General features: G+C 34.0%; 3 protein-coding genes across 8 annotated transcripts in view; 2 read left to right on the forward strand and 1 right to left on the reverse strand.

Annotated features, from left to right (window-relative positions):
• Positions 1-3,737: 3,737 nt before the first annotated feature.
• Positions 3,738-6,554, forward strand: LOC117116960. Its single transcript, XM_033261115.1, has 3 exons — positions 3,738-4,858; positions 5,767-5,822; positions 5,950-6,554. The coding sequence occupies exons 1-3, from the start codon at positions 3,808-3,810 to the stop codon at positions 6,112-6,114; spliced, it is 1,272 nt and encodes a 423-aa protein (XP_033117006.1). The 5' UTR covers positions 3,738-3,807; the 3' UTR covers positions 6,115-6,554.
• A 2,396-nt stretch (positions 6,555-8,950) lies between these two features.
• On the reverse strand, positions 8,951-12,895 carry LOC117116961 (coiled-coil domain-containing protein 92-like). Of its 2 annotated transcripts, none has more exons than XM_033261116.1 (3): positions 12,750-12,895; positions 11,216-11,462; positions 8,951-10,112 (listed from the first exon to the last, which is right to left on the reverse strand). In XM_033261116.1, the coding sequence occupies exons 2-3, from the start codon at positions 11,382-11,384 to the stop codon at positions 9,328-9,330; spliced, it is 954 nt and encodes a 317-aa protein (XP_033117007.1). In that variant the 5' UTR covers positions 11,385-11,462; positions 12,750-12,895; the 3' UTR covers positions 8,951-9,327. The 2 variants fall into 2 exon arrangements, with proteins under 2 accessions (XP_033117007.1, XP_033117008.1); XM_033261117.1 differs by lacking the exon at positions 12,750-12,895 and adding an exon at positions 12,561-12,579.
• A 366-nt stretch (positions 12,896-13,261) lies between these two features.
• LOC117116959 (pre-mRNA-processing-splicing factor 8) overlaps positions 13,262-23,945 on the forward strand; it is a 32,451-nt gene continuing 21,767 nt past the window's right edge. Inside the window, exons 1-12 of one of the 5 annotated variants that reach the window (XM_033261110.1) lie at positions 13,262-13,351; positions 15,064-15,234; positions 15,398-15,566; positions 16,017-16,181; positions 17,062-17,277; positions 18,640-18,852; positions 19,214-19,339; positions 19,920-20,025; positions 20,566-20,756; positions 21,057-21,176; positions 22,037-22,226; positions 23,810-23,929. In XM_033261110.1, coding sequence (XP_033117001.1) covers positions 15,084-15,234; positions 15,398-15,566; positions 16,017-16,181; positions 17,062-17,277; positions 18,640-18,852; positions 19,214-19,339; positions 19,920-20,025; positions 20,566-20,756; positions 21,057-21,176; positions 22,037-22,226; positions 23,810-23,929 — 1,767 coding nt within the window. In that variant the 5' untranslated portion in view covers positions 13,262-13,351; positions 15,064-15,083. Of the gene's footprint in view, positions 13,419-13,628; positions 13,649-15,059; positions 15,235-15,397; positions 15,567-16,016; positions 16,182-17,061; positions 17,278-18,639; positions 18,853-19,213; positions 19,340-19,919; positions 20,026-20,565; positions 20,757-21,056; positions 21,177-22,036; positions 22,227-23,809; positions 23,930-23,945 lie in introns of those variants that run through there. The other 4 variants (XM_033261112.1, XM_033261111.1, XM_033261113.1 and 1 more) reach the window with 4 other exon arrangements.

Below are 23,945 nucleotides of genomic sequence, written 5' to 3' on the forward strand. Positions count from 1 at the left end.
AATTATAATAACAAAATGTATCATCGGGCCTACAAACAAGTTGATATAAACAAAAGCGAAATAATTATTGTGAATAAACAGCGGGTGGCTGTAAGGCAACTAAGGATTAAGGAAATAAATTAAAGAGTAAAATGACAATAATAAAAGGCAAGAAAATATATATCTCTGTAATGATGAAAGATGCATTATAGATCACAATGAACATAATTAAAGAATAAGTGTATGCATTATAACATAACGTAATGATATAGAGCTGGACATGATAATAATTACAATAGTAACGATAGTAATGATAATATAATAATATGTAATAGTAAAACTAGTAGCAATATATGGATGAGATAAAGTCTTAAATGAACAAAAATAAAATGGATATCGGTGTATACAAGTTGAGTGAACATAATCCTGTCTATAAATATGAAATATAGAAAATGTATTATGATAACAGGATACAAAAAGCATAGATATAATATTCAAATGAAAATATATATATATATATATATATATATATATATATATATATATATAATATTTTTTTTTTTTTTTTCATTTTCTAACGACCATTACAAGTTCTATTTTTGAGTTGAGCAACCAAATGTTGATTGACGTCTGTATACGCGCGTCTGTAAATTTTCATTGAAACCCACCCTCAAGCATAAAGAAAAAATCGCCTGCCTTCGTGAATACTGTATTTAGGCATATGGGGGGAGGTAGGCACTCTTTAATGGAGCGACGCTCTAGTTCTCTTTATGCTAACCACGAAAATATATAAGTAGGTGTAACTGATAGTAGGTGTAACTGATTGGCTTACAGTAAACCTTCAAACTAGCTGAATGCAACCACATTTAAACTCCATCTAATTTAACGAAAACAATAAGATAATTAATTAGGCCATTTTTTAAATAAAGTTCTCTGAAGGTTCTACAGAATTTACAGTACGCTGTAGTTAATGTGTTATATATGTTGTAAAAACTGTATTGAGTAAAAAAAAATCTTTCGAATAAAAATATATTTCGCTTGACATTAGGAATTAATGATTTGTGATACAAAATGATATAGGCTATGTCAAGTGCTATTGAACTGTGGCAGATTCAAGGGGGAACCCTGTCAGCACGGGCCCCCAACCTCCTAATTTTTTCAAATTTATTTAAAAAAAAATGGAGAAAACAGACAAAATTGTATTCAACTTTTAATACGAGAGTGCCATTTCCGGCCATCTGGAGGTGCCATAATCATAATTTTTCTTACCTCAGCCCCAACAGTTGTGCGGATGAGGTGGGTGGATATTTTATTTGCGCAAACTCCTCCCTGGGTCCCCTCTATTTCGACTTTCTGGACCCGCCACAGTTGGAGTATCATTTCCGGGCTACACAGAAGGGTAATTTTTATCCATTGGAGGAAAAGTGAAGTTGTCGTCGGAGAACCCATATCAAGGATAACCCTTATGATAAATTATTCATTGAAATCGTGGAAGCAATCATATAAAGATAATTATATTCAAATTTTATGTCTGGAAGTTCAATTTCCGGCCATCTAGAGGTGCCATAATCACAAATTTTACCTCACCCAACCATGGTGGGCTGAGGTAGTATAGGCTAGATCTTCTATCTGTGAAAGTAACCTCCATGGGCACTTCTATTTCGAATTCCTGGATCCGCCACTGGAAATTACAACAAATATGAAGTCGTATTACAGTAGCTTGATGCCTATAAAATAACTTATAAAATTCACCAAACTTTGTAAAATACCCATAACTTACCACATACAAAATAAAACACCTATACAAATTTTAGACATTATATATTCATTTTTTACTTCGGAGTTATAGTATGTCAGAGGTTATCTCCTGCACAAATGGCAAATTATACACTTCTTTTTTACTCCAAAATGGTATTTTAAAGCAGGTCTCCCTCTAATTTAAGACTCCTCCAATTAAAGACCACCTCAAATTAAAGGCCACTATTCTGTATTCCAAATTAACAAATGTCTTTTATTTTTATCATTCTAATTAGAGACCAGAGCATAAAGACCATGGAAACCCCGGTCCCAAAAGTGATCTTTAATTAGAGGGAGACCTGCAGTATGTTACAAAACGATTCAATTTGAATATATTTGGTATCACATACAAAAGCTATTAAAATCATCTATCAAATCGCATTATGTTAATGTTGTGAGCCAAAAAATGGCCTACATAAAAGCTTATTTTTATGACCTTATTTTTGCCAAATTTAAAAACATGTTTTATTTATGAGAAATACTAAGCTAAAAAACTTTTCATCTAATATTTTTTTCGAAGAGGTGAATTCTCATCTCCAGACCTTATAGCTCACATGGAATTGGATGATTCCACGCTGATTTTGGATTTTAGTAACAAATTTGGCCAAAAATGGCAAATTTTACACGCTTTTACCCAAATTTTGACGCCCTGTCACTGAAGATTCAATTTGAATATATTTGGTATCATACAGAAGCTAGTACTGTAATATTATCTATCGATTGATGTGTATGATGACACATGTTAATTGCCGCTTACCCAAATTTATCAAAAACATATTTTTTATGACTTTTTTGGCTAAATTTGATAATACATGTTTTATTTCATAAATACGACAAATATAATAAGCTAACAACCTTTTCGTATGATTTTTTCTCAAACACTGACCAAATACAAAACACCTATAAAAAATTCAGATATTATCCATTGTGTATTTCAGAGTTATAGACGTACTGTCAAAGGTCATTTCCCACAAAAATGTCAAATTTTATAAACTTTTTTAACCTCAAACTGGAATGGGGGTCTCTCCAAATGGGGATTGAGCAAATTCTGTTACTTAAAATGTGAAATTTAATATCTCACACTTCGGTGTGATTATTGACAAAATTTCCCCTGCATCCAACTATATCATTCTTTTAAAATGAAATTAATTCAATGTTTGATTCCTTTTTCCGTTCATCAGTAAACTAAAGTAGTTTTAAATAATTTTAATTGTATAATTTTTATATTTAATTAATTAAGTTAAATTGGTTTGTAATCATTTTAAAAGTATAGTAAAATTTTATTTAATCAACGATATACTATTTTTTTAACCTGTTTCTGTTGAGAAGTTAATAGCATTATCTATAGGCCTATGGCAAAATGTTTTCCTGGGTTATTTTTTACATCCTTTGGAAGTAAAGATCTCCCTCTAGTAAGACACGTTTGGGACCGATCTTTCATAGTCTTTAGCAGCTTTGCTCTCTAATTAGTTTAAATTGAGATCAAAGAAAAGTTGTCTTTAATTGGAGGTGGTCTTTAATTGGAGGGGTCTTTAATTAGAGGAGTCCTGTACTTGTTTTACAATGGTGTGGGCCTATGATACAATGTAGGTACGTTAAATCAAGAAGGTGGAGGGCTAGTTAAGACAAAAATCTGGGTATTACTAAACCATACAGTAGATTTCCTGAGAGGTTAAACTATTATATTTATTTTATAATAATTATAAAATAAATATAATAGTTTATAACCCTCAGGTTAAATCTATGGCTTAGTAATCCTAAACCCAGATTTTTGTCTTAGTGTTGTTAACCCCAGACATTTCTTTTAGAACCTTTTCTTCACTGAGAGTCTTTAAAAAAAAAAATTTTGTGTACTTGTTGCGCCGTGCTGTTTTGACTGAAAATGAATGAAAACCGTTCGAGTGTGACCACTGAAGGCACGTGATAGTATGACGTGAAACCTGTCATTTTGGTGGATATGATCTAGCGTGTCAACAAATTATAAAACGGAAAATCATTAAAACAACACATCGATCGGTCGTGTCCTGCGAAATGGCTTGTGTAAAAGGTGAACAAAGTAGGTTTAATTTCATGGGTGAGGATGAGTTTAAAGATTTCATTGACACTTTGGATGACCAGAAAACAATAGAGACAGACAGATTTGGTGTTGGAGTTTTTGAAACATATTTAGAGTCTGAAGAAATTGGGCCCAGCCTTGAAACAGCTTTGGCAGACGACACGACTGTAGGCCTAGGCCTCCTAGATGAGATAATTGCGAGATTTTTCCCTGCTGCACGGACTAGAAGAGGCGAATATTATTCGAAAAACTCTTTGACAATTATCAGGTTTTCTTTAGCTAGATATTTTATGAAGCTGAAAAACGTTGATATTACCGACTCTTTACAGTTTCCGTTATCATGCAAATCTTTCAAGGCCTCTGTAAATCAACTTAAACAAGAAGGCAAAGGTGAAACGAAACATCATATTCCAATTTCCGATGAAGACATGACAAAAATTCAAGCTTCTTTGGACGTGAACACTAGCGTTGGCCTTCAAAGAAAAGTGTTTATTGATGTAATGATGTACTTTGGTAACCGAGGTCGGGAAGATTTAAGATTAATGAAACCATCAAATTTTATATTTCATGAAAGTGATGATGGACGTCAATATGTTGAACTTTGCGATACAAAAACTAAAAACAATAAGGGTAATAATTCACGCAGCCAAGTAAGTCAGATGTTTGAAAAGCCAGGCCATGCCAGATGCCCAGTGAAAACTTTGAAGAAATACCTGTCTAAGTTAAACCCTGAGAGAGGAGATGTGTTGTTTCAAAGACCCAAAACAAAGTATCTTCAACAGTCTCCGACATGGTACGATGGTGTTTTGGGAAAATCTACTCTAGGCACACTAATGAAGGTCATCAGTGAAGAAGTAGGTTGCGAGACAATTTACACCAATCATTGTCTGCGTGTGACACCAATCGCTAAGCTTGGATATTCCAATATAATGACTATCAGTAATTCAGATGAAAACGCTATCAAGCAGTGTGCAAGATCATCAAATGAAAGACGGAGCATGTTAGACGTACCTAGTGATGTGATGAGTATGAATCTCAAGATAAACATTCTTTTGGAGAACATTGCACACAGTGGCAAATCTAGGGGGTGCACCAGAGGAGCATGCTTCCCCCCCCCCCCATTGAAAATGATCAAAGCAAAAAATAATGCTCAAGTTGTTCAAAATTACTGCACCTCATATATAACCTTATTTTGAAAACTGCAACCCACACTTTATCAAGCCCATCTCGAACACTTTACCATTCCCTACATCAGTCACCCCTCCCCCTCCAACTCCTAGATATGCCACTGATTACAAATCCAAATTAGTAATGACAAATACAATTTCAATTCAATATTTGTATATTATATACATAATTATAATTAGTTTTGCCTCAAAAAAATAGTTGGTGGAGCAGTTTTCATTATTTAAAATAATTTAAAGTAGCAAAATATAATTTATATATGATGGAAGTGCTGAAAGTCATATAAATAATGATTTTGCTCATAGTCATTATTTATAAACATTTGTTTTAACATAATTGTTAGAAGCAAAAATAATTATATTTATAAATGAAAAATTGTTGAATTATTAAATTATAAATTATTGAAAAGTAAAATAGTATATCAGAGAGTATAAACAGCAAGAGGTTTGACTTTTTGGGTTTCTTTGAATGTAGCACCTATTCCACAAACTAGGGAGCGTTTTGCAATAGAAGATTTACATGGTCATGTCAAAAATGTTCATAACGAATATGTGCTAGCGTGTAAAGAACGCCTGTCCAAATTTTAATTTTATTCAAATTCTAATAGGGCACCCCCTCCCTCACAATAGTCTAGTTTTTGTGTGGGTGCTATTTTGAAAAAAATATTAATTCTTTTTGATGCACTAAATGGCTCATTTGGGTTTTAATTTTTACAACAGTTCCTCAAATTCATTATTATTTCATTGCAGGACATACGCACACAAGTAGTAATAGCTGCACAGAAAAAAGAAATATTGCAGAAGAGGTATGTTGAAATGTTTTAGCACTGAATTTGTCCTCTACAGTATGCTATACAATTACGTATACTGTATACTTAAACCCTTCAATTATTAACCGAGAAACCACAATAATTCTTTAACCTCTCTCCTTAGGATGAACATAGAGTGACAACGACCATTAGAACGTTGGACCAGGACGAAGAAGGTTTTTTTGGGGCAACAGTGAGTGCAAAACTGAGAACATTTCCCCCTCGAAAAAAGGCCAAGGCACAAATGAAAATTATGGAGGCGTTGTTTGAAATTGAATTGGAAGATTAAGACAGAGCGTGATGGGGTATGCTGGTCACTAGGATCTTAGTGGAGTAACGTCCCTACCCTAAAATGCATAGTTTTAAGGTCTGGGGTGGCTACAGTGGGTGGGCCAGCTGTGCCCAGGCCCAGCTGCCTTGCCAGCTATCAGGGAATCGTGGTAAAGTATAATCTTGGAAAAATGAATTAAAAACATCTTTTCAAATAGAGACAGATACTTTGCTGATGTGGGCATGGCCTATCCGACAGGGAACAATGGGCTACCTGTTAGAGAAATGCTGGCCCCATCCCTCATTTATTTAGTTATTGTTATAATACAAGTCTGTAATTAGTTGATGTTGCTTTTATAATATGTATTTTCTTAAGGCTTGGAACTATCATAATTAATTGAGCATGAGGGCCAATTATAAGATTACTTTTTGAAATAAAAGATGAAAAATCAGCAAAAATGCGTGCCGATTTCTTTGTTGTGCAATTTAATAGCTGGGTGTTTATCCAACTAGTAATTTTCCTGCTTCTTACACTGAAATTGTGTACTGTAGAAACGCAGGCTGATTACGTACTACTGTGCCTTTTGTAAAAATAGAACATTGCATTTGTTACTACAAAAACTTGTATGCAATTAAGGTAGTCGGATTTTTGAGTACAGGAAATAGAAGCCGAAGGAGCCATTATTTCCTGAAGTAAATTGCCTGAAGCCTGCAGGGCTGAATGCAATTATTGAAGGAAATAATGGCTCCTAAGGCTTCTTTTTTCCTATAGAATACAAAATTAGTTGACTGTAATTGCTTTATAAGTCAGTTGTGATGTCCATCACATTTTTTATGGCCCTTTAATTCAACTACTAGATGTGGAGTGGTTGCTATACAGTACATTTTAATCATAAACTGCTGGTTACGGTGATTGGTTGCTCAGGGATCAAATACATTAACTGTGTCACTGTTATTGGACGATGACAATTACAAGAAGACTATAAATTTTAGGTTGATTTTTAGCTTGAAAAAGATTAAATACAAAATTTAGTTTACAAGAAATTTTAAAAATACCTACAGTAGATAAAAATAAAGATAAGAAAAAAAATTCATAATAAATGATGATCATAATCTTAATATTTATTTTTTTTTAAAACTTATTTCAAGAGAGCATTTAAAATGCAGTACTTCCAGTTATGCTGGGCTGTAAAAGTATAATCTTTCTATGAATCCCAAATTGCCACTTGCGGGAGCAGGGGTGGCGCAGATTTCAGGGAGACACCTGTTGTTGGAAGCAGCTTAATCATTATACTAACATACATGTACTAACATCCGTCATGATCTTGTCATCTACAATGCTTGCTTAGTACTGGTACGATTAATCTTGCCTAAGTCGACTTTGCCAGACTCAAATAATTTCTAAGTCGATCTTATTTTACATGCCAAATTGTTGTGTTTTTCATTAATTAACGATCTGTAAGTAAACTTTATCTACTGTAAGTCGAACAATTTTTTGATTCCATTTTCGACTTAGGCATGTTCCACTGTACTTCATTTTCTTGTTAAGATTATTTTATCTTTGCATTTATATTACTATTTATAATTATCATTTCAAACTTTGTCTTTTTACTTAGATCGGTTAGTTCAAGCGTGTTATTGTTTCATTGTTTATTTATACATTTTTTCATTCTTTAATAATTTAATTAAATTCATTTTAAATGTATATCTTATTGCATTTTTTTGCTAGCACATTTCAGTTTCATGAGGGTTCCTTTTAGTCTCCTGTTCTGATAAAGGATTTTGGTTTTTGGTATCCTAGCATTTAGTGCCAGCTAAAGCTGTTTTTCCTAATAAGGTGTTACACTGTATGCATGTCTTGTGTTATGTTATGTGATATTGTAGGTGAATAAGCAGTTGCTATAGTAATTCCCTGCTTAGGTGAAAGTTTTTGACTATTGGCTCTACCAAACAGACCGTTCTGCTAAGCCTGCACCCAGGGGTGGTGCTAGCTCTCCCGTCGGGGAGAAAAAGCACAATTCGTCGGGGAGAAAAAAACATTTTCTGTATTTTCTACATATTTGTACTCTAAAATCAATTTGAGATTATATGAATTGCAAAAATCTGCATAGACATATATTTTCTGCCAAACATTGGGGTGGGAGGCTCAGGCCCTCGGTTTCACTGGCCATGTTGGATATTGTTTCTAAGGGAGTCTATTAAATTAATTATAAAATCAAGGTGTAAATAAAAATTATGAATCACCAAGATTATTGGTACAGTTTGTACCATATCTAGAATTTTGACATGGAGAATATGGGAAGATGGTTACTAGCTTGAGGAATGAGGTTATTTTTCAAACCACATGCTGACCATGCTTTAATATTTGCATTATTTAATACTTGCATTGTTGAAAGGCTTTGAAGTGGCTCAAGCTACAGTACACTTCAGCTCTAGGTGCAGGCATATCATGGCATATAAATATAGTAATAAAGTTAGAAGTAACCCCTTACCAAGAAGTGGCTTTCGGGCCTTTGGAGTGACTTCAATAAAAAGCATTTTTTTGTTTTTGTTTAGCATGCTTTCAATGAGTACCCCTGGGTTACAAACATTTTTGGGGAGAGGGGATTACCCACATTGGCCCTCTTGGATAGGCCAACATAATATGCACAGTACTAGGAAAAATGACTTGCCAAAGTTTTTTGTATTGCATGGTTTCACGATAGGATTATTTATAAATTTATTGAATTACAACATTTACAGTATTTATAATCAATCCCTGTTAAACAAAAATAATAGACAGAAGACACAAAATGTTTCTATACATAAAGGTTTAATCAAAAGCATAAATTTTTTCCTATTTTCTTATAATTAATTTTTAGTTATAAAATATAAAGACTTAGTCTTATTTTACAGCACATTTAAAGGCAGAAACAATGAATACAGTGTAAGGTGGTTTTGAGTGGCGTTTGCTTCATGTAAACATACATTACATAACATAAATACTGTATTCTTTAGTGAAATACATAAATTTAAAAACCTATAGGCTATAAAGTTCAAATTTCTGTATATACAGTTTTATAATTTTTTATATTGAGTAAAATACAAATTGTAAATATATAATTTTTAAAGTTACAAATACATGATAAATTTACTGCACAGTGCATTAATTAATCACTGATTATATTGTAAATCTCAAGGTTTTGATAATTAATATTCGGTGATAAAAGGTTTTTAAAATGATTGATATTAATCAATCGCTGTTGGAATGTTCAACTTTACGGAGATTATCCTGATGAAATAAACTGCTAACAGCCAGTGTTTCTTTCTTACTTAACCCTGATCCAGAAATATCTGGGTGCAACAATGCAGGCTGTTTACTGGAGTCCATCATAGATGAGTCTCCTTGATTGACAATAGGTGGCAGTACAGGTAGTTTCTGTCTTACAATAACGTCATTACTATGCTCTTTCTGCCGAACTACAAATACTTTAGAATTGGTGGGTTCCGGCTTTGTTGGAGTTCCAGGTCTCTGAGAATCTTTGTTTAACTCAGGGGTCTGATATCCAGCACCACTGTGAGGGCTCACGTTTCTTGAAACTGGATTGTAACAGCCTAACTGGACAGCCTTCATTGGCCCTGGCCTGTTGGCGTTACCAAGATTATGACCTAGGGGTTTCCGGATGGAGATTTTCCTTCTAGATGTTGGCATAGTACTTGTAGGTGGAACAGGAGTTACCGCAACATCGCAGCTACTGTCGCCATTCTCCTGTGATGACCTCAAACTCACCTGCTGTAGCTCATTACTAAGTACAGCTATCACTCCTGTCTTTTTGTCCAACTCGTTTTTCATTGTATATATTTTTAAATTTTTTTGCTTGATCTCATCCGTGTACCGCTTTTCTTGAGCACGTAATTGTAATTCTAAAACACTGATGCGTTTTTCTTTTTTGTCCAGTAAATCTTGCATGTTATTGCACTCTATTGTTTTCTCTCGTAGAAGCTTATCCAATCGTTGGTTCTCTTCTTGATATGCCTCTGTGAATTGGAAGATTGCAGAGTTATTTCAGAAAAAAACATTAAAAGTGTATCAAATACAAAGTATTTTAATTACTGTATTACAATGCTCAGACTTTATTTTATATGTTTTAATTATTATTATTAACAAACTGATTATTGCAGAAAGGCATGATGTTTAAAAAAAAAAAATAAAAAAGTTTTGTCACCTTTATTTTGTACTCCTTTGATATTTCAATCTTCTAATTAAAAAGAGTATTATGTTGCATTACCTATACCTATATCATTTTAAACTTGTAGACAACCTTTTAAATTTTTTAGTTTAGATTTATATATTTTTGTCCTTTTATAGAGGGCTCTTAAAATTGGCCTCTGGGTTAAGCTGGAGTGGATTTTAAGTAAAGGTGAAATAAAAATAACACAATATTATGGGTATCAATACTAAAGAGTTAAATTACACAGAAGGAATATTTACTTTATAATTTTGCTATGAAAGCTTTCTTAAAAATACACTGTCTGCCAAAAAGAATGCAGCCAAACTATTATGTAACTGTCCGTTAAGAGACAAAGACATTTTTTTTTTCACATTCAAACTTTTATTGCTGGCTTTTTAGACCTTCAAATGTTCATTGTTATGATGATAGCAAGTATTCTGTCTCCATTTTATACAATAGAACCTCTCCTTTGGGACACCAATAAGGGGACAGCCTAATTAAGCCAAAGAACAAGGAAAAGTATATATCTTTTAAAACTATGGCCAACCTCTATGCAGAATGGTCATTTTTTTTGGTTCCACAGTCTTCCCATTACTGGAGGTTCTATTTGTAAGGCTGTGGTATAAAAACATAATGGTCTAGCGCTCTCTGTATATAGCCTTAATGGCCCATGACCCATAAGGTCAAAATAAGCATATTGTTGGGGGTATACCGTTGTTTTGAGGCAGACATATTGCATGTTGTTCTTCGAGTTATACAGTTTGAATTAAAACACAATACTGATTATCTGATTATCTTCTTTACAGTTTTATTAACTGTATCCTTTTTTACAATTTGAAAAACAGGAATGAAGACAGAAAGAATAAACATTTAAATAAAATATGTTTGATAATGTTTGTGATGATTTACCTTCATTAACATCTCCCTTCATAGCAAGCTCAAATGTCATCTCAGCACATTTTTTCTGAAGTTTCTGTATTTCCTGATGCAAGCCCTGCAATGTGTGGGCATGATCCTGCTGCATGAATAAGAGAGATGTTTTTGCATTTTGTAGCTGAATATCAATTGGAACTGCCATATTTTCCTTTTATGTCTCCTGTTATCTTCACTATTTGCTTAGTTTTTAAAAATGTGTTATAGAGTAATAGGTATGCTCCTGAAAAGAGTTCAAATATATCAAATAAATGACAAAAAATGAAATGACAAATCAGAATTACTGTTCACAAATTAAACTAAAATTTGATCCTCATTTACACTTTTCACCAACACACATCAAGACTATAGTAAATTTTCTTTGATACAGATTGTTTTAAGTTATCGGATAAATTATTGTAAAGTTTTTGGACCGCTAAATCTGGTTTTAAAACTGAAAAGATGTTTTTTTATGCAACGGAATATGCAGATTTAGGCCAGTTCTGGTAAAATATTTATGGTAAAAAGAATTCCGTCGAAATGAGTAACTAAATTGTGGGGGATTCAAGGACTTGGTTGAGGAAAACAGAAAGTTGCATTGTTGCAGTATATTGACATCTTTCAATTTAAGTACATTGAGGGAGTTAAATAATGGGTCAGTGTGGGCTAGTGGTGGTGCAGCAAAAGAATACAAATTGCTTTCTTTTGTTTCCTAAAAAGACTAATAGTAGACTGATAGGTGTTTCACCAAACAATATAATGTAATGCACTTCTGCACCTAACTTTTAATAATTCTTTTTTTTTTTTTTACCTCAGTGTTTTTCTCAGACTACAGTCACAACAAATAATTATAAAACATGTTTACATGATTCAACCATTTAGAAAGTATCTTAGGCCTAATTAAAAGTTAGGTGTGAAAATGCATTCTGGCCCGGGATTCTGGCATATTAAAAATCATTATTATCATCAACAGCAAAAAGGATGTCTTAAATACCATATTAAATAAATATAAAAAATCTTACAAAAAATATTGCTTAGAGGAACATCCTAGGCTAGAAATGGCAGATACAAAAAATATATATACAGGAAAAATACAATAAATATATAAAAACATACAAATGCAAAACAAGTGAATAATTAATTAATTAAATTTACATATGAAACTGAGATTGATAAAAAAATTTACAAAAATATTGCAAAGAGGAACATCTTATTACTTCTTAAGCTAAAAATTGCAGATAAAATACCAAATACAATAGTCAGACAAGGGGATTATGTTAGACCTAAGTCCAAAATTTGTTGTGCTACAGGCCCTAGACCTACTTAATCTAGCCTGACCTACAGTTTTGGATGCAGACAGAGAGAGGTAAGTCAGTCATGTCAGGGTCAAGGATTGTGTCTCAGCTCCAGTCATCTCACTCACACTGACACAGTCAGGCAGAGTCGCACGCAGACTACTTAATTACTTACTTACGCTAGTACAATACAATTTGGATCAAATGCTAATCAATGTATTTTTCTCAATACTTACTATTATATTATTTAAATTTGGCCATCATTAATTATTATAGTTTATTATAATATTTTAATGGAACTATCATATCGGATTCCCACCAAGTCGTACCGTACATACCCAGCAACAACAAACAAGGGTCAGTAAACAATCATGCGGAGGAATTGTGGGTAGGCCTAGTGACCTTACGTTTCGTTTGTACTGTAATTATAATTTCTAAATTTATTATAATCAACCAAATAAAATTTAAGCCATAAATTATACGTAAATATGCGTATGAAACAGATATTAAATTGCAAATATCTATCAGTTACTTTTTAAAGAACAATTATATTACTACAGTTCAAAACGATAAATTGCCGTTATTGCGGTTGAAAAAGAATGATATTTTACGAGATTTAGTCCTATTTTATTATTTATCAACATGTTATTTGCAGGAATAATAATAATGGTTATATAATTTAACTATATATTCTTTTACATTATTGTTTTTAAGAATGCAGTGCAAAAATTAAATATTACCCTTTCGTAGAAACTTCGTGTATAGTATGGCAACAGTTTAACGTCGAAACCACGCTTCGGTGGTGTGTTAAGGTCAGTTATCCGTGCGCTTTATTTATGTAAGTACAGTTAGGTCTAACAATTTTTCAGTATAACCGTAACCCACACCAGGATTGCTAAGAATAAGGTAAAATATCTTAATAATAAGTTCATATTTGCATAGGTTTTTGTAAATTATTAATAATAAAGAAAGGCCCTCTAGCGTACAGGCCAGGCTGGCTGAATCACATCGTCGTTCGTTTGCGTGTGAGAGAGTGAGAGAGAGGGGAGACGAGAGTGCTCTCCGCGGGACGGATACTAATAAGAAGAGGAGGTTGGACCCTTTTTAGCCTACCCTAGGCTACAATTAGCTAAAGGTTCTTGCAGCCAATCACTCTACATTTTAATGTAATGCTTAATCTATGCCTAGCTAGTTGTATAGGCCTAGGTACAAACTTTTAGTTAGGCCAATGAAAGTTTCTCGTCAACACCTTTTAAAAAATCGATAAGGGAAAATTTTCATTATTTTTTTACGAACAAAATACTTCTTTTTCTCATGGTTAATATTATCATTTACCATGTCTATTTACAACAGTCACTATATATATAGATAGCTATCTATGTATTCCATGTTTAATAAGAATAATTGTTTGCAATAATAAATGAATGTTAAATGGTTTCTGTTTTTTCATGATGATTCGTGTACAATGGGCATCATCAATGGGCCTAGGCCAGGGGGGAACTCCATCAATCAAACCTGCCTTCATAATTTTAAGGAAAAAAAAACAACAAAAAATTGGCCTCGTCGCTTGAAACACACAGACCGGAGAACATGTTCCGTGGAAGCAAGGTGATAACCTCACTACAACAGATGCTTCGCAGACTTGCATCGTTCAATTTTGCAGACGTGCTACATTGTGACGGCTGGTACGACAAACCTAGAGGAACGTCGCTTGCGCTGCTATCATCTTCATTGAAACCCTTCTCTCGCTCGGTCATTCGCGAATTTTTATTGTTATATTCGTTCATTTTCACGAAGGTTTAACAATTTAAATAAAATAATGAATAATGATATTTTTTCATGTGGGGCCTAAATTCAAAGCGGGTGCTGATGAGAAACATAAAATCAACTTTCATTGGCCTTATCTAGGATTAACGAATTATTAGAAAATAAATAAGAAAACTTCGGCACTAGGCCCTAGTAATGTAGCTTACTATTTCTATTGATTGTAATAAAAAGCAGAGGAAGCCATTGATCATAAAAAATGAGGAAACAAAACAAGAGAGAGTGAGATGATGGTACAGTACTGTCTGTACACTGTAGGCCTAGAAGTAACATATGCAAGCACTGATGCATATCATTTTTTACTGTTGTGTAAGTACAGTAAATGAGGTTATGCATGTTGTGCACAATTTGAGACATATGTACAGTTTGCAAATTTTGCGAGTTTTTCCTTGCACCTTGCACAATTTGAAACTGCAAGGATTTCTTTGCACAATTTAAAAACTGTGCAAGATTCTACACAATTTACAGACTTGGCAAGGAGATTGTTATGTTTAAAATGCACGGACAATTTGCAAACTGTTTTGGGGTAGCACGATACTATTTTACTATGTTCTGTTGATGGATGGATGGGTGACCAGCAAGATGGGGCTTATCGTCGGAACATAGAATTGTCAGGGTCATGTGAATATTTAATGATCGTGTGGTGTTATTGCAAAGAATGTATCCACGTAGCAATTAAAATACTTTAAACAATGGCAGTGATGTAGACCAATTTTAACTTTTCAGGTGACAGCCTAAATAGCAAGATGGCTGCTCCTTACGGTTTGCCACCAGGCATGCCTGCAGGATTTCCACCTGGTTTTCAGATGTTTGGAGCTCGCCAGCCAATGCCCCAGCAGCCCCCTCAACCTCCCCCAGTACCTGATTACATGTCGGAAGAAAAGCTACAGGAAAAGGGTATGCAATAAGTTTGTGGAATTCTATAGGCATGATAAAAATTAATTTAACCTATTTCTATCTAAAAATTTGAGTGTAACGGCACTTTTGATTTTTTTTTTTTGGAATTGGCGCATTATAAATTTTTGTTTATTATTATAGTCTCTATATGTTATTTTCACAGCAAGGAAATGGCATCAATTACAGACAAAGCGATATGCAGAAAAACGAAAGTTTGGTTTTATAGAGGCTCAGAAAGAAGATATGCCACCTGAGCATGTTAGGAAAATCATTCGTGACCATGGAGACATGACAAACCGAAAGTTCAGACATGACAAAAGAGTTTACTTGGGGTAAGAGAGTGATGTTTGAAGCTATATCTCCAGGTAGTCAATTGTGATAATTGAATTTGGCCTGTGTATATGTATGATTTAAACATTGAGACATTAAATTTTATGAAATTACTGATTCTTTAGCTATTTTGGTGTTGATCACCAAAAAAAAAAAGATTTAAAAATGTGGTTCCGATTTTGTGAAGCAACCTTACATTTGTTTTGGTTTTTTTTAATCAAACAGTTGGCTGATTAATCCCATTTAAACAACATCACAAATAGCATGTGTCCCCCCCCCTAGTTTTAAGTTTTACTGCTATCACAATCCCACACTTGTCTGAACTTGATGCAATACAGTTATATGATAGAATTGCATAATCAATGAATTCAAGCAATCTTTTGGAACAAAGCATTTTACGATTTCTTTAAAGCATAAATGTAACTATAATTGTACAATCTTATTTTCTTCAGAGCATTGAAATATATGCCTCATGCTGTGTTGAAGCTGCTGGAAAATATGCCGATGCCTTGGGAACAGATACGCGATGTATCTGTCCTTTATCATATAACAGGTGCGATTTCCTTTGTCAATGAAATCCCAAGAGTGATCGAGCCAGTCTACATTGCACAGTGGGGGTAAGTGTAACAGGAGCAGATTCTGTTTGCTTTCTCTCTGACATATATATTTTAAGCTCAACTAATTATTATTGTTGTTAATAAATACGCACATATAAGTAGATGTGTTGTCCAAGAATTGCACATGTTTGTGTATGTTTTACGACTGTAGTTTTTGCGGGACCGTAGAAACAATAAGGAGCTTTCGATTGCACGACGACGGTAGGACATAGAACGTAATGACGTCACTAACAGCCATCTGCGCATGCGGGAACGTTAAGGTCACCTCATCGAGTAGATTCTGGAACGCAATTTGGCCAAATCTACGTATGAAGAGAACGTAGGATGCCAGGTAGGACGGTCACGCTTGAGTGATTCCGTTCTAGCGTCGCGTCGTCGCACAAATCGAAAGGTCCCTATTATCCAAGGGGCAGGGCTTAGCAGAAAGATGCATTATATTTCAGCATGTCCGATAAAAATTGGTTTCTTTTTTTATAATATAAATGATAATAAATTTCAACTTTGAACTAAAATGATTGGTTAAAGGCCATCAAAATTATGCTGTATAATATTGCATTTAGTGTATATTTTTCAAAGGTTATGATCATGAAACAAAGAAATGATTAAAACTATAGTGCATGTGTTTTTTATTTCTGAACATATTCATGAAATTGATAAGCCTGACAAAGATAGCATTTTAATAACTGCATTCTAATATTTTTTACAGTGCATATAGGTTATACACAAATAACATGCTCAATTCACAATTTTATTAACAATCATTAGTTATAGATTCAACCATTTCAATATTTTTTATTTACTTTAATTTTAATAAGTTTTTATTTGAAACATATTTGTGATCCAGCAGTATTTATTGTATATATTTTTTTGATTTATTCAGATCCATGTGGATTATGATGAGACGTGAGAAGCGTGATCGCCGACATTTCAAGAGAATGCGTTTCCCTCCCTTTGATGATGAGGAACCGCCACTCGACTATGCTGATAACGTGTTAGATGTCGAACCATTGGAGGCCATCCAAATGGAACTGGATGAGGAAGAAGATGGTCCAGTTTATGAATGGTTCTATGATCATAAACCACTTAGTGAAACAAAGTAAGATAGATTCCCAAATGTTGTGATCCCCTTTTTCACATGGATATTATTGTTGTCTTCATTTTTTTTAACTTTAATTACCTTTAAGTATTTAATTACCATAAGTATTAAACACACACTGCAGCAATCGGTAGTATAACACCCGTAAGCTCTCGGGGGACGTAGCCCCGGTCCCCACCTACTACATCTAGCACTTTCCTACCGAGCCTTAACAGTGGTGTAACGCAATTGCTTTCTGGGGCCAGTCCAAATTGGCCCTGGACAGGCCTGGGATGCCACTTACTACTACCCAGCACTCAATTACAACTCTTAAACAGTACTGTAATTTTTCCTATATTTGTTTGCAAAAACCAAATAGATCAAAATCCCACAAACACACCCTTTGGCAGAGTTATTAGAAAGGGGCCCCCTCCTACAACGACCCAACATATTACTATGGAGCTTTGGCCAGTTATGTAACGCCTGTGTGCAACCTGGGAAAACACCCAGTTCCCTGACCAACTGAGCCCCGGAGAGGCCATGGTGCACACTTTTGACAATACGGTACATTTTCTTTTAATTTTCAAAACTGTATTGGGCCCCAGCCAGCTGCAACCCCATGCAAATGACAATTTATACATAGACATAATGTATATGTTGAACAATAATAAGGACTTATTTCATTAATTTTTTCGACCATATATACATTAAAAAGCACAAAAACAAAAAGAAACAACAAAACGATGGTCAGGGACAGCTAAAGCAAGTAAATTACTGCAACTCAGAACTTCTGAGTCAGCTGCCCCTAAAACATAACAGAAAGTTAACATGAATATTGCATACAATAGAGTATAAAAATATATAGAATTTAAAAAGGCCTAAACTGTTTAAAGAATTAATTTCTTAAAGATTACATAAATATATTAGGATAATTTAATGGTAAAGATTCAAATACACGTGTTTGGAATTTAATTGTGTAGTGTTTTCCATTTATGAGCTGTCCTGCTCCTAATTGAACCTAGTATCACAATGTTTTGTACTTTTATAACTGTACAACAGTTCATCATGTAGCAGGCCGGAAAAGTGGGTCTAGTAAAAGTTTAACCTTGGCTAGTAAATTTGTTAGGCCATCTAGACCAGGGTCTACTAGAAAAAAACATAACTATTTACAAGCCAGAAGACAGTGAGCCAAGCTCAATGAATTGTTATTAATGAAGAGCCTCACAGAGAAGAGGTAGACAATGATTTGCATGTGCCTGGCTCTAAAGTATAATATATTTAAGGGTACTTTATTGTTGACGACTATTGTTAAAAACTGAAGCTTCTAATTATATCCACAATAATTTTTATAGTCAAATTGAAATTGTATCTCGTTCTTTTCAGACTTGTGAAAGGCCCAAGCTACAAACAGTGGAACTTAACATTGCCCATCATGTCCACACTGTACCGATTGGCCAACCAGCTCCTGACTGATCTCGTAGATGACAACTACTACTACTTGTTTGATCTCAAGTCGTTCTTCACATCCAAAGCTTTGAACCAGGCCATCCCCGGAGGCCCAAAGTTTGAGCCACTTGTGAAAGATCTCAACCTTCAGTGAGTGAATTTAAGCCTTTTTTGTTTATAGAATTATTTGTTTCTTCACAGAAAAAATAGAAAATTGTTTAAAATATCTAATTTGATTCAATTTTAAAATTTATGGATTGAGTTATGGCTTATTTCCATTAAATTTTGTAATGAAACATATTAATAGTAACAAATGTTTGGTTTTCCATCATCCCTGTCAACTACCATGTGCAAAAGTGCTTAATATTATTACAAATTGGCGTAGTAATGTAATAAGTTATAGACTTGCTTCCACTGCCCTCATGCCCTTAAAAGCTGCTGTTGCAAAAAAATTATAAATGGTATTAAAAAAACAATTTGTTGGAAGTAGCATGTTTATTTTCTTGTGTAGGGATGAAGATTGGAATGAATTTAACGACATCAACAAGATAATCATCCGACAGCAAATCCGTACGGAATACAGGATTGCTTTTCCATACCTGTATAATAACCTGCCCCACTTTGTTCATCTCACATGGTAAGGATAACTTAATGATAAAAAATATATATATAATAATAATGCAATTAAGCAAGAAATTATCTGTTATCTGTATTTTTGCTGTAGTTGAATATAATGGATTATTTCTTTTCATTCCTGTGATAATCTAGGCTAACATCATGGCTTTCCTTCACATTTATTAATGTTCTGTTTGATGTACCATTCGGGGCTCATCATGCTAAACACTTGGAAGTGGCAATCCAGTCACAAGTCAAATGTAGACACAAGGTGCTCTATATAAGGCTTAGGTAGTGAAGTTGTTTTGGTCATGAGAAAGAGAAATCATGACCGTGACAGGAATTGAACCCAGGACCCTGGCATTGCAAATCAAGCGTCTTATATGCAATTACTAAAATTTTATTATATGTACACAATACACATACAGTGAAATTAGCTTTGGCTTCTTTTAAGAAACAAAACAAAGACTCATTTTAGTGCCCTAATGTAGAGGGCTAGAAGCTTCTTAGGGACCCTTATGGTGTTTCATGATAGTTTAGACACGACGTTTGAGATGCAAATGTATTATATGGTCATAATGTTGAATTGTACTTTCTTACAGGTACCATACACCAAGCGTTGTGTTCATTAAGACTGAAGACCCTGATCTGCCAGCCTTTTACTTTGACCCACTCATCAACCCAGTGTCACACAGAAATGCTGTGAAAGTAAGTCCTGTTGGGCTTGACTGTTTGATAATTAGATTTGTTCTTGTGATGTATTGTGATATTCTGTGCATGATTGCAATTTTTTTTTATTAAGTAGCACAAGGCTGTATGAAACAAGGCAATGTTATTCGTATTATTACACATGGTCACTAATTGTCACTACTTTGTCTATAATTAGTAGACTGGGTCAAAGTTCAACTTGCCACTAGGTACCCATTCTGGATGGGGAGAGAGACAAACATTAATCAATTGTTTTGCTCAAGAGACGAGCAATATACACAGAGATGGGTTCAACTTCTGACCTCAAATTTTGTAAACCCAAACAAAACCACTGCTCCTACTTGTAAATGGCTCAGAGATTAAAGCAGCATGTACATCAGATCAGAAACCAAAATTAGGACCAGGTTTTCGATGCGCTAAAAGCCAGGTTTCTATTCTTGCATACTTGCATGCTGATTCGATTTTATGGCTTTGCGATCTGAAAATTTGGGTTTGGTAATGCACCTTTAATAATTTTACAACATTTTATTTTGTGTGTAGAGCTTTGAGCCACTGCCTGAAGATGATGAGGAATTTGAGCTGCCAGACTACTGCCAGCCATTCTTGCAAGACCGCCCTCTATACACTGACAACACAGGCAATGGTATTGCCTTACTCTGGGCTCCTCGTCCATTCAACCTGCGGTCTGGAAGGCAGAAGAGAGCGATTGATATACCACTAGTTAAATCATGGTATGTAGTTTCACTTTGCGTAGAGGAATAAATAATATATTTTAATTTGAAATTATATATTATAATATACACATCCTTTATTGCAGTCTCAACATGCATAAAATTGGTATTATTATATTTTTGTTATGTTTATAATTTTTTGTTTTCTTATAGTTAAATTGATTCTTCTTTCTTCGCTTTTCTCAAACAATTATACTCAAAAATTTTAAATGTTTGGATAATATATTACCAAAAGTTGTTATGCACTTACTATCAAAACCTGTTGAATAACAGTTTATCAACCTTTTGTTTTTCCACAAGGTACAAAGAACATTGCCCAGCTGGCCAGCCAGTCAAAGTGCGTGTGTCGTATCAGAAACTTCTGAAGTACTATGTGTTAAATGCCCTCAAATCAAGACCACCAAAATCACAGAAGAAAAGGTTGGTAAATGTATATTTATTGTTATGTCTATACTATACACCTTTTGAAATTTAATGATTCAATTATATATGTTGCCAATGTACATAATTGATTTATTCACAACAGTTGAGTTTATTGATATTTGCAGTACCAAAAAATACAATATTTGGATATATCTTGTAACTAACATTGTTTATTGAATACTGTGTATTAAAGAAATCACCCAGTTCTTTTTTTATTATTATTATATTCTATATATTGAGAAATTACTTAGTTTATGCCATGTTATTTGTTTTAATTGTTAATTGCAATTTTTTCAGGTAGTTTAATGCCATTGTTTATTTATATGTTTATTGTCATGTTATTCAAAATTGTGTATTACATCTAGACTTTCATAATAAGTTAATGTAGTATTATTTTATGAGAATTACACATCTCAATCTTTAATGCCTTTATTTTTTTTAATACTGTCCATGTATTGAGAAATTCCTTAGAATAAGTGTTATTTAGCATTATTACAATTCCCTTTTAGGATATTTGTATTGATATATTACTGAAGATGCACTGTTGATAATTTATTGATTGAATACAGTTTTTGTTCATGTTATGCCATGTCTTTATATGTGTAGTGTCGTTTACTATATAAAGCAATGTTTTATTAGCATCATTCTCTAAAACATATTGATAACATTAAATATGTATATGATCCAATGATTAGCCATTTGAAATGGTTTTTTTCTCTCTTTACCTTACTCTTAGTTAATCAAGATTAAAGTTAATCATTTTTTAACTTATTATTAGAGAAATATATAAAACATTAATATTGTATGTCATATGTAGTTAAAACATTATATCTTAATTTTTATTGTATTTGCTGCAGATACTTATTCCGGTCATTCAAATCAACTAAATTCTTCCAGTCGACAACGCTAGATTGGGTTGAGGTTGGCTTGCAGGTGTGCCGACAAGGGTACAACATGCTGAACCTCCTTATTCACAGAAAGAATTTGAACTACCTTCATTTGGACTACAACTTCAACTTGAAGCCTGTGAAGACACTAACAACCAAGGTGAGTGTAATAAAATTCCCATAGGCAATAGAGGACACTGTGACTGGTGGTTATGACACTTGATCTTTAATACCAGATTTGTGGGTTAAGCATTACCTGTATATAGGTTAGGCCCACTGTACATTTATTCCAACTTCTAAATTTCTTAATATTTAAAAAAAAAATTATTTTTTCTATTTCGAATTTTGCAATTCAATTGTTTATTGGGGCAAGAGACATTCCACCAGAACAATATAAATAATACAAAAGAAAACACAAGCTATAATCTATATAATTATGTCATTGTTGTCCCCTTTGTCTCTTGTGTTGTTAGTCACAAGTTCATAACAAGTTCACAGTAATCTTTTGATAAATTGGTCCATTAGAGTTTATAGAGACTTGAACAACAACCCATCAACTATCACATTTTTCCCTGGCCTTCAAAATTCCCAAAGTGTGTTACCAGCCACAGGGATGTCACCAGCTTTTTGAAGTGCCGGTCGGCGATCATTCCGCGTTTTCCCGGGGGTGGGGGTGCCACCCCCCGTTTTCCCGGGGTGGGGTGGGGGGTCGCCGTATTCGTGAAAGCTCTTAAAAACCAAAAGGCCTAAGTAAGTCGAGCAGGCCTAGGCCCAAGTCTAGCTGACGCGATTTTTTTTTGGCTAGGCCTAAGGCCAGGCCCAGGGGTAATTCGGCCCAGGTAGGCCTAGGCCAGAATTTGAGGAATGCAACAAAACAGATGAAGACGAGACTTACTGTAGGCCTAATTAAATTCAATAGTTGACATGCTTTGTTTTAGATTAAAAAATTATAATGAACAAATCCCGGCGACAAAACGTTGATCCGACTGTACCCAGCCGCATTGTTTGCCGTAATTTCACATGTTTGACGATTACCACGATGAATGTGTATGTCACTGATTCATGTGCACTCATTTATTTATTTTTTGTCCATTTACACACATTATATATCAATTATAATTAAAAGTGAAAAACTTAAAATACAAAATGAAAACAAAGTAAAGAAATAAAACATAAATCAGGTTTCGTAAATTTTTAATAATCTTCCTGCCCCGGACCATGATCTCATAATAAAACACTTGAATGGTCACGATTTCAACTTTAACCTTTGAATGTGTACAGAGCAACCGTGTCATGCCGACCCACAATGTTCGCTATGACTCAACTGGGCCTAGGCTGTTAAGTTAGCGATGAATAGCAGGGCAGTGCAGTATTTTGTTACAATTAACGTAACCACGGAAACATTTATTGTATTCTTATTGTCTTTATCAATTTAGCTTGTCTATTGTGTTTAGGTAAACTAATTATTTTGTTACAATTTGTAAACTGTTGAAATAATTAATAGTGGTGGTCGAGAGCCTGTAAATCCTGGTCGGAAATGTTGAGTGCTGGACGGGCCCGTCCACCGCCGACCAGCGTGGTGACGTCCCTGCAGCCAGGTTAGGGTCATTTGGATGCCCTGAACCAATTTTCAGAAAATTCATATAAAACCTCAGCTAATTATAAATAATTTCAGAGCAGTGATGTCTAATTGTCTCTATATTCTTTGTAAGGTAAAACGAATAATTTCAATTTAATATTTAGGAAAGGAAGAAGTCACGTTTCGGAAATGCGTTCCATTTGTGCCGTGAAGTTCTTCGCTTGACCAAACTCACAATTGATGCCCATGTTCAGTACAGACTTGGAAATGTTGATGCTTTTCAAGTAAGTAACCATATTT

Source organism: Anneissia japonica, unplaced genomic scaffold (genome assembly GCF_011630105.1).
Source record: "Anneissia japonica isolate Jap-2015-1 unplaced genomic scaffold, ASM1163010v1 scaffold287943_len491860_cov182, whole genome shotgun sequence".
In the NCBI taxonomy this organism is placed as follows: domain Eukaryota; kingdom Metazoa; phylum Echinodermata; class Crinoidea; order Comatulida; family Comatulidae; genus Anneissia; species Anneissia japonica.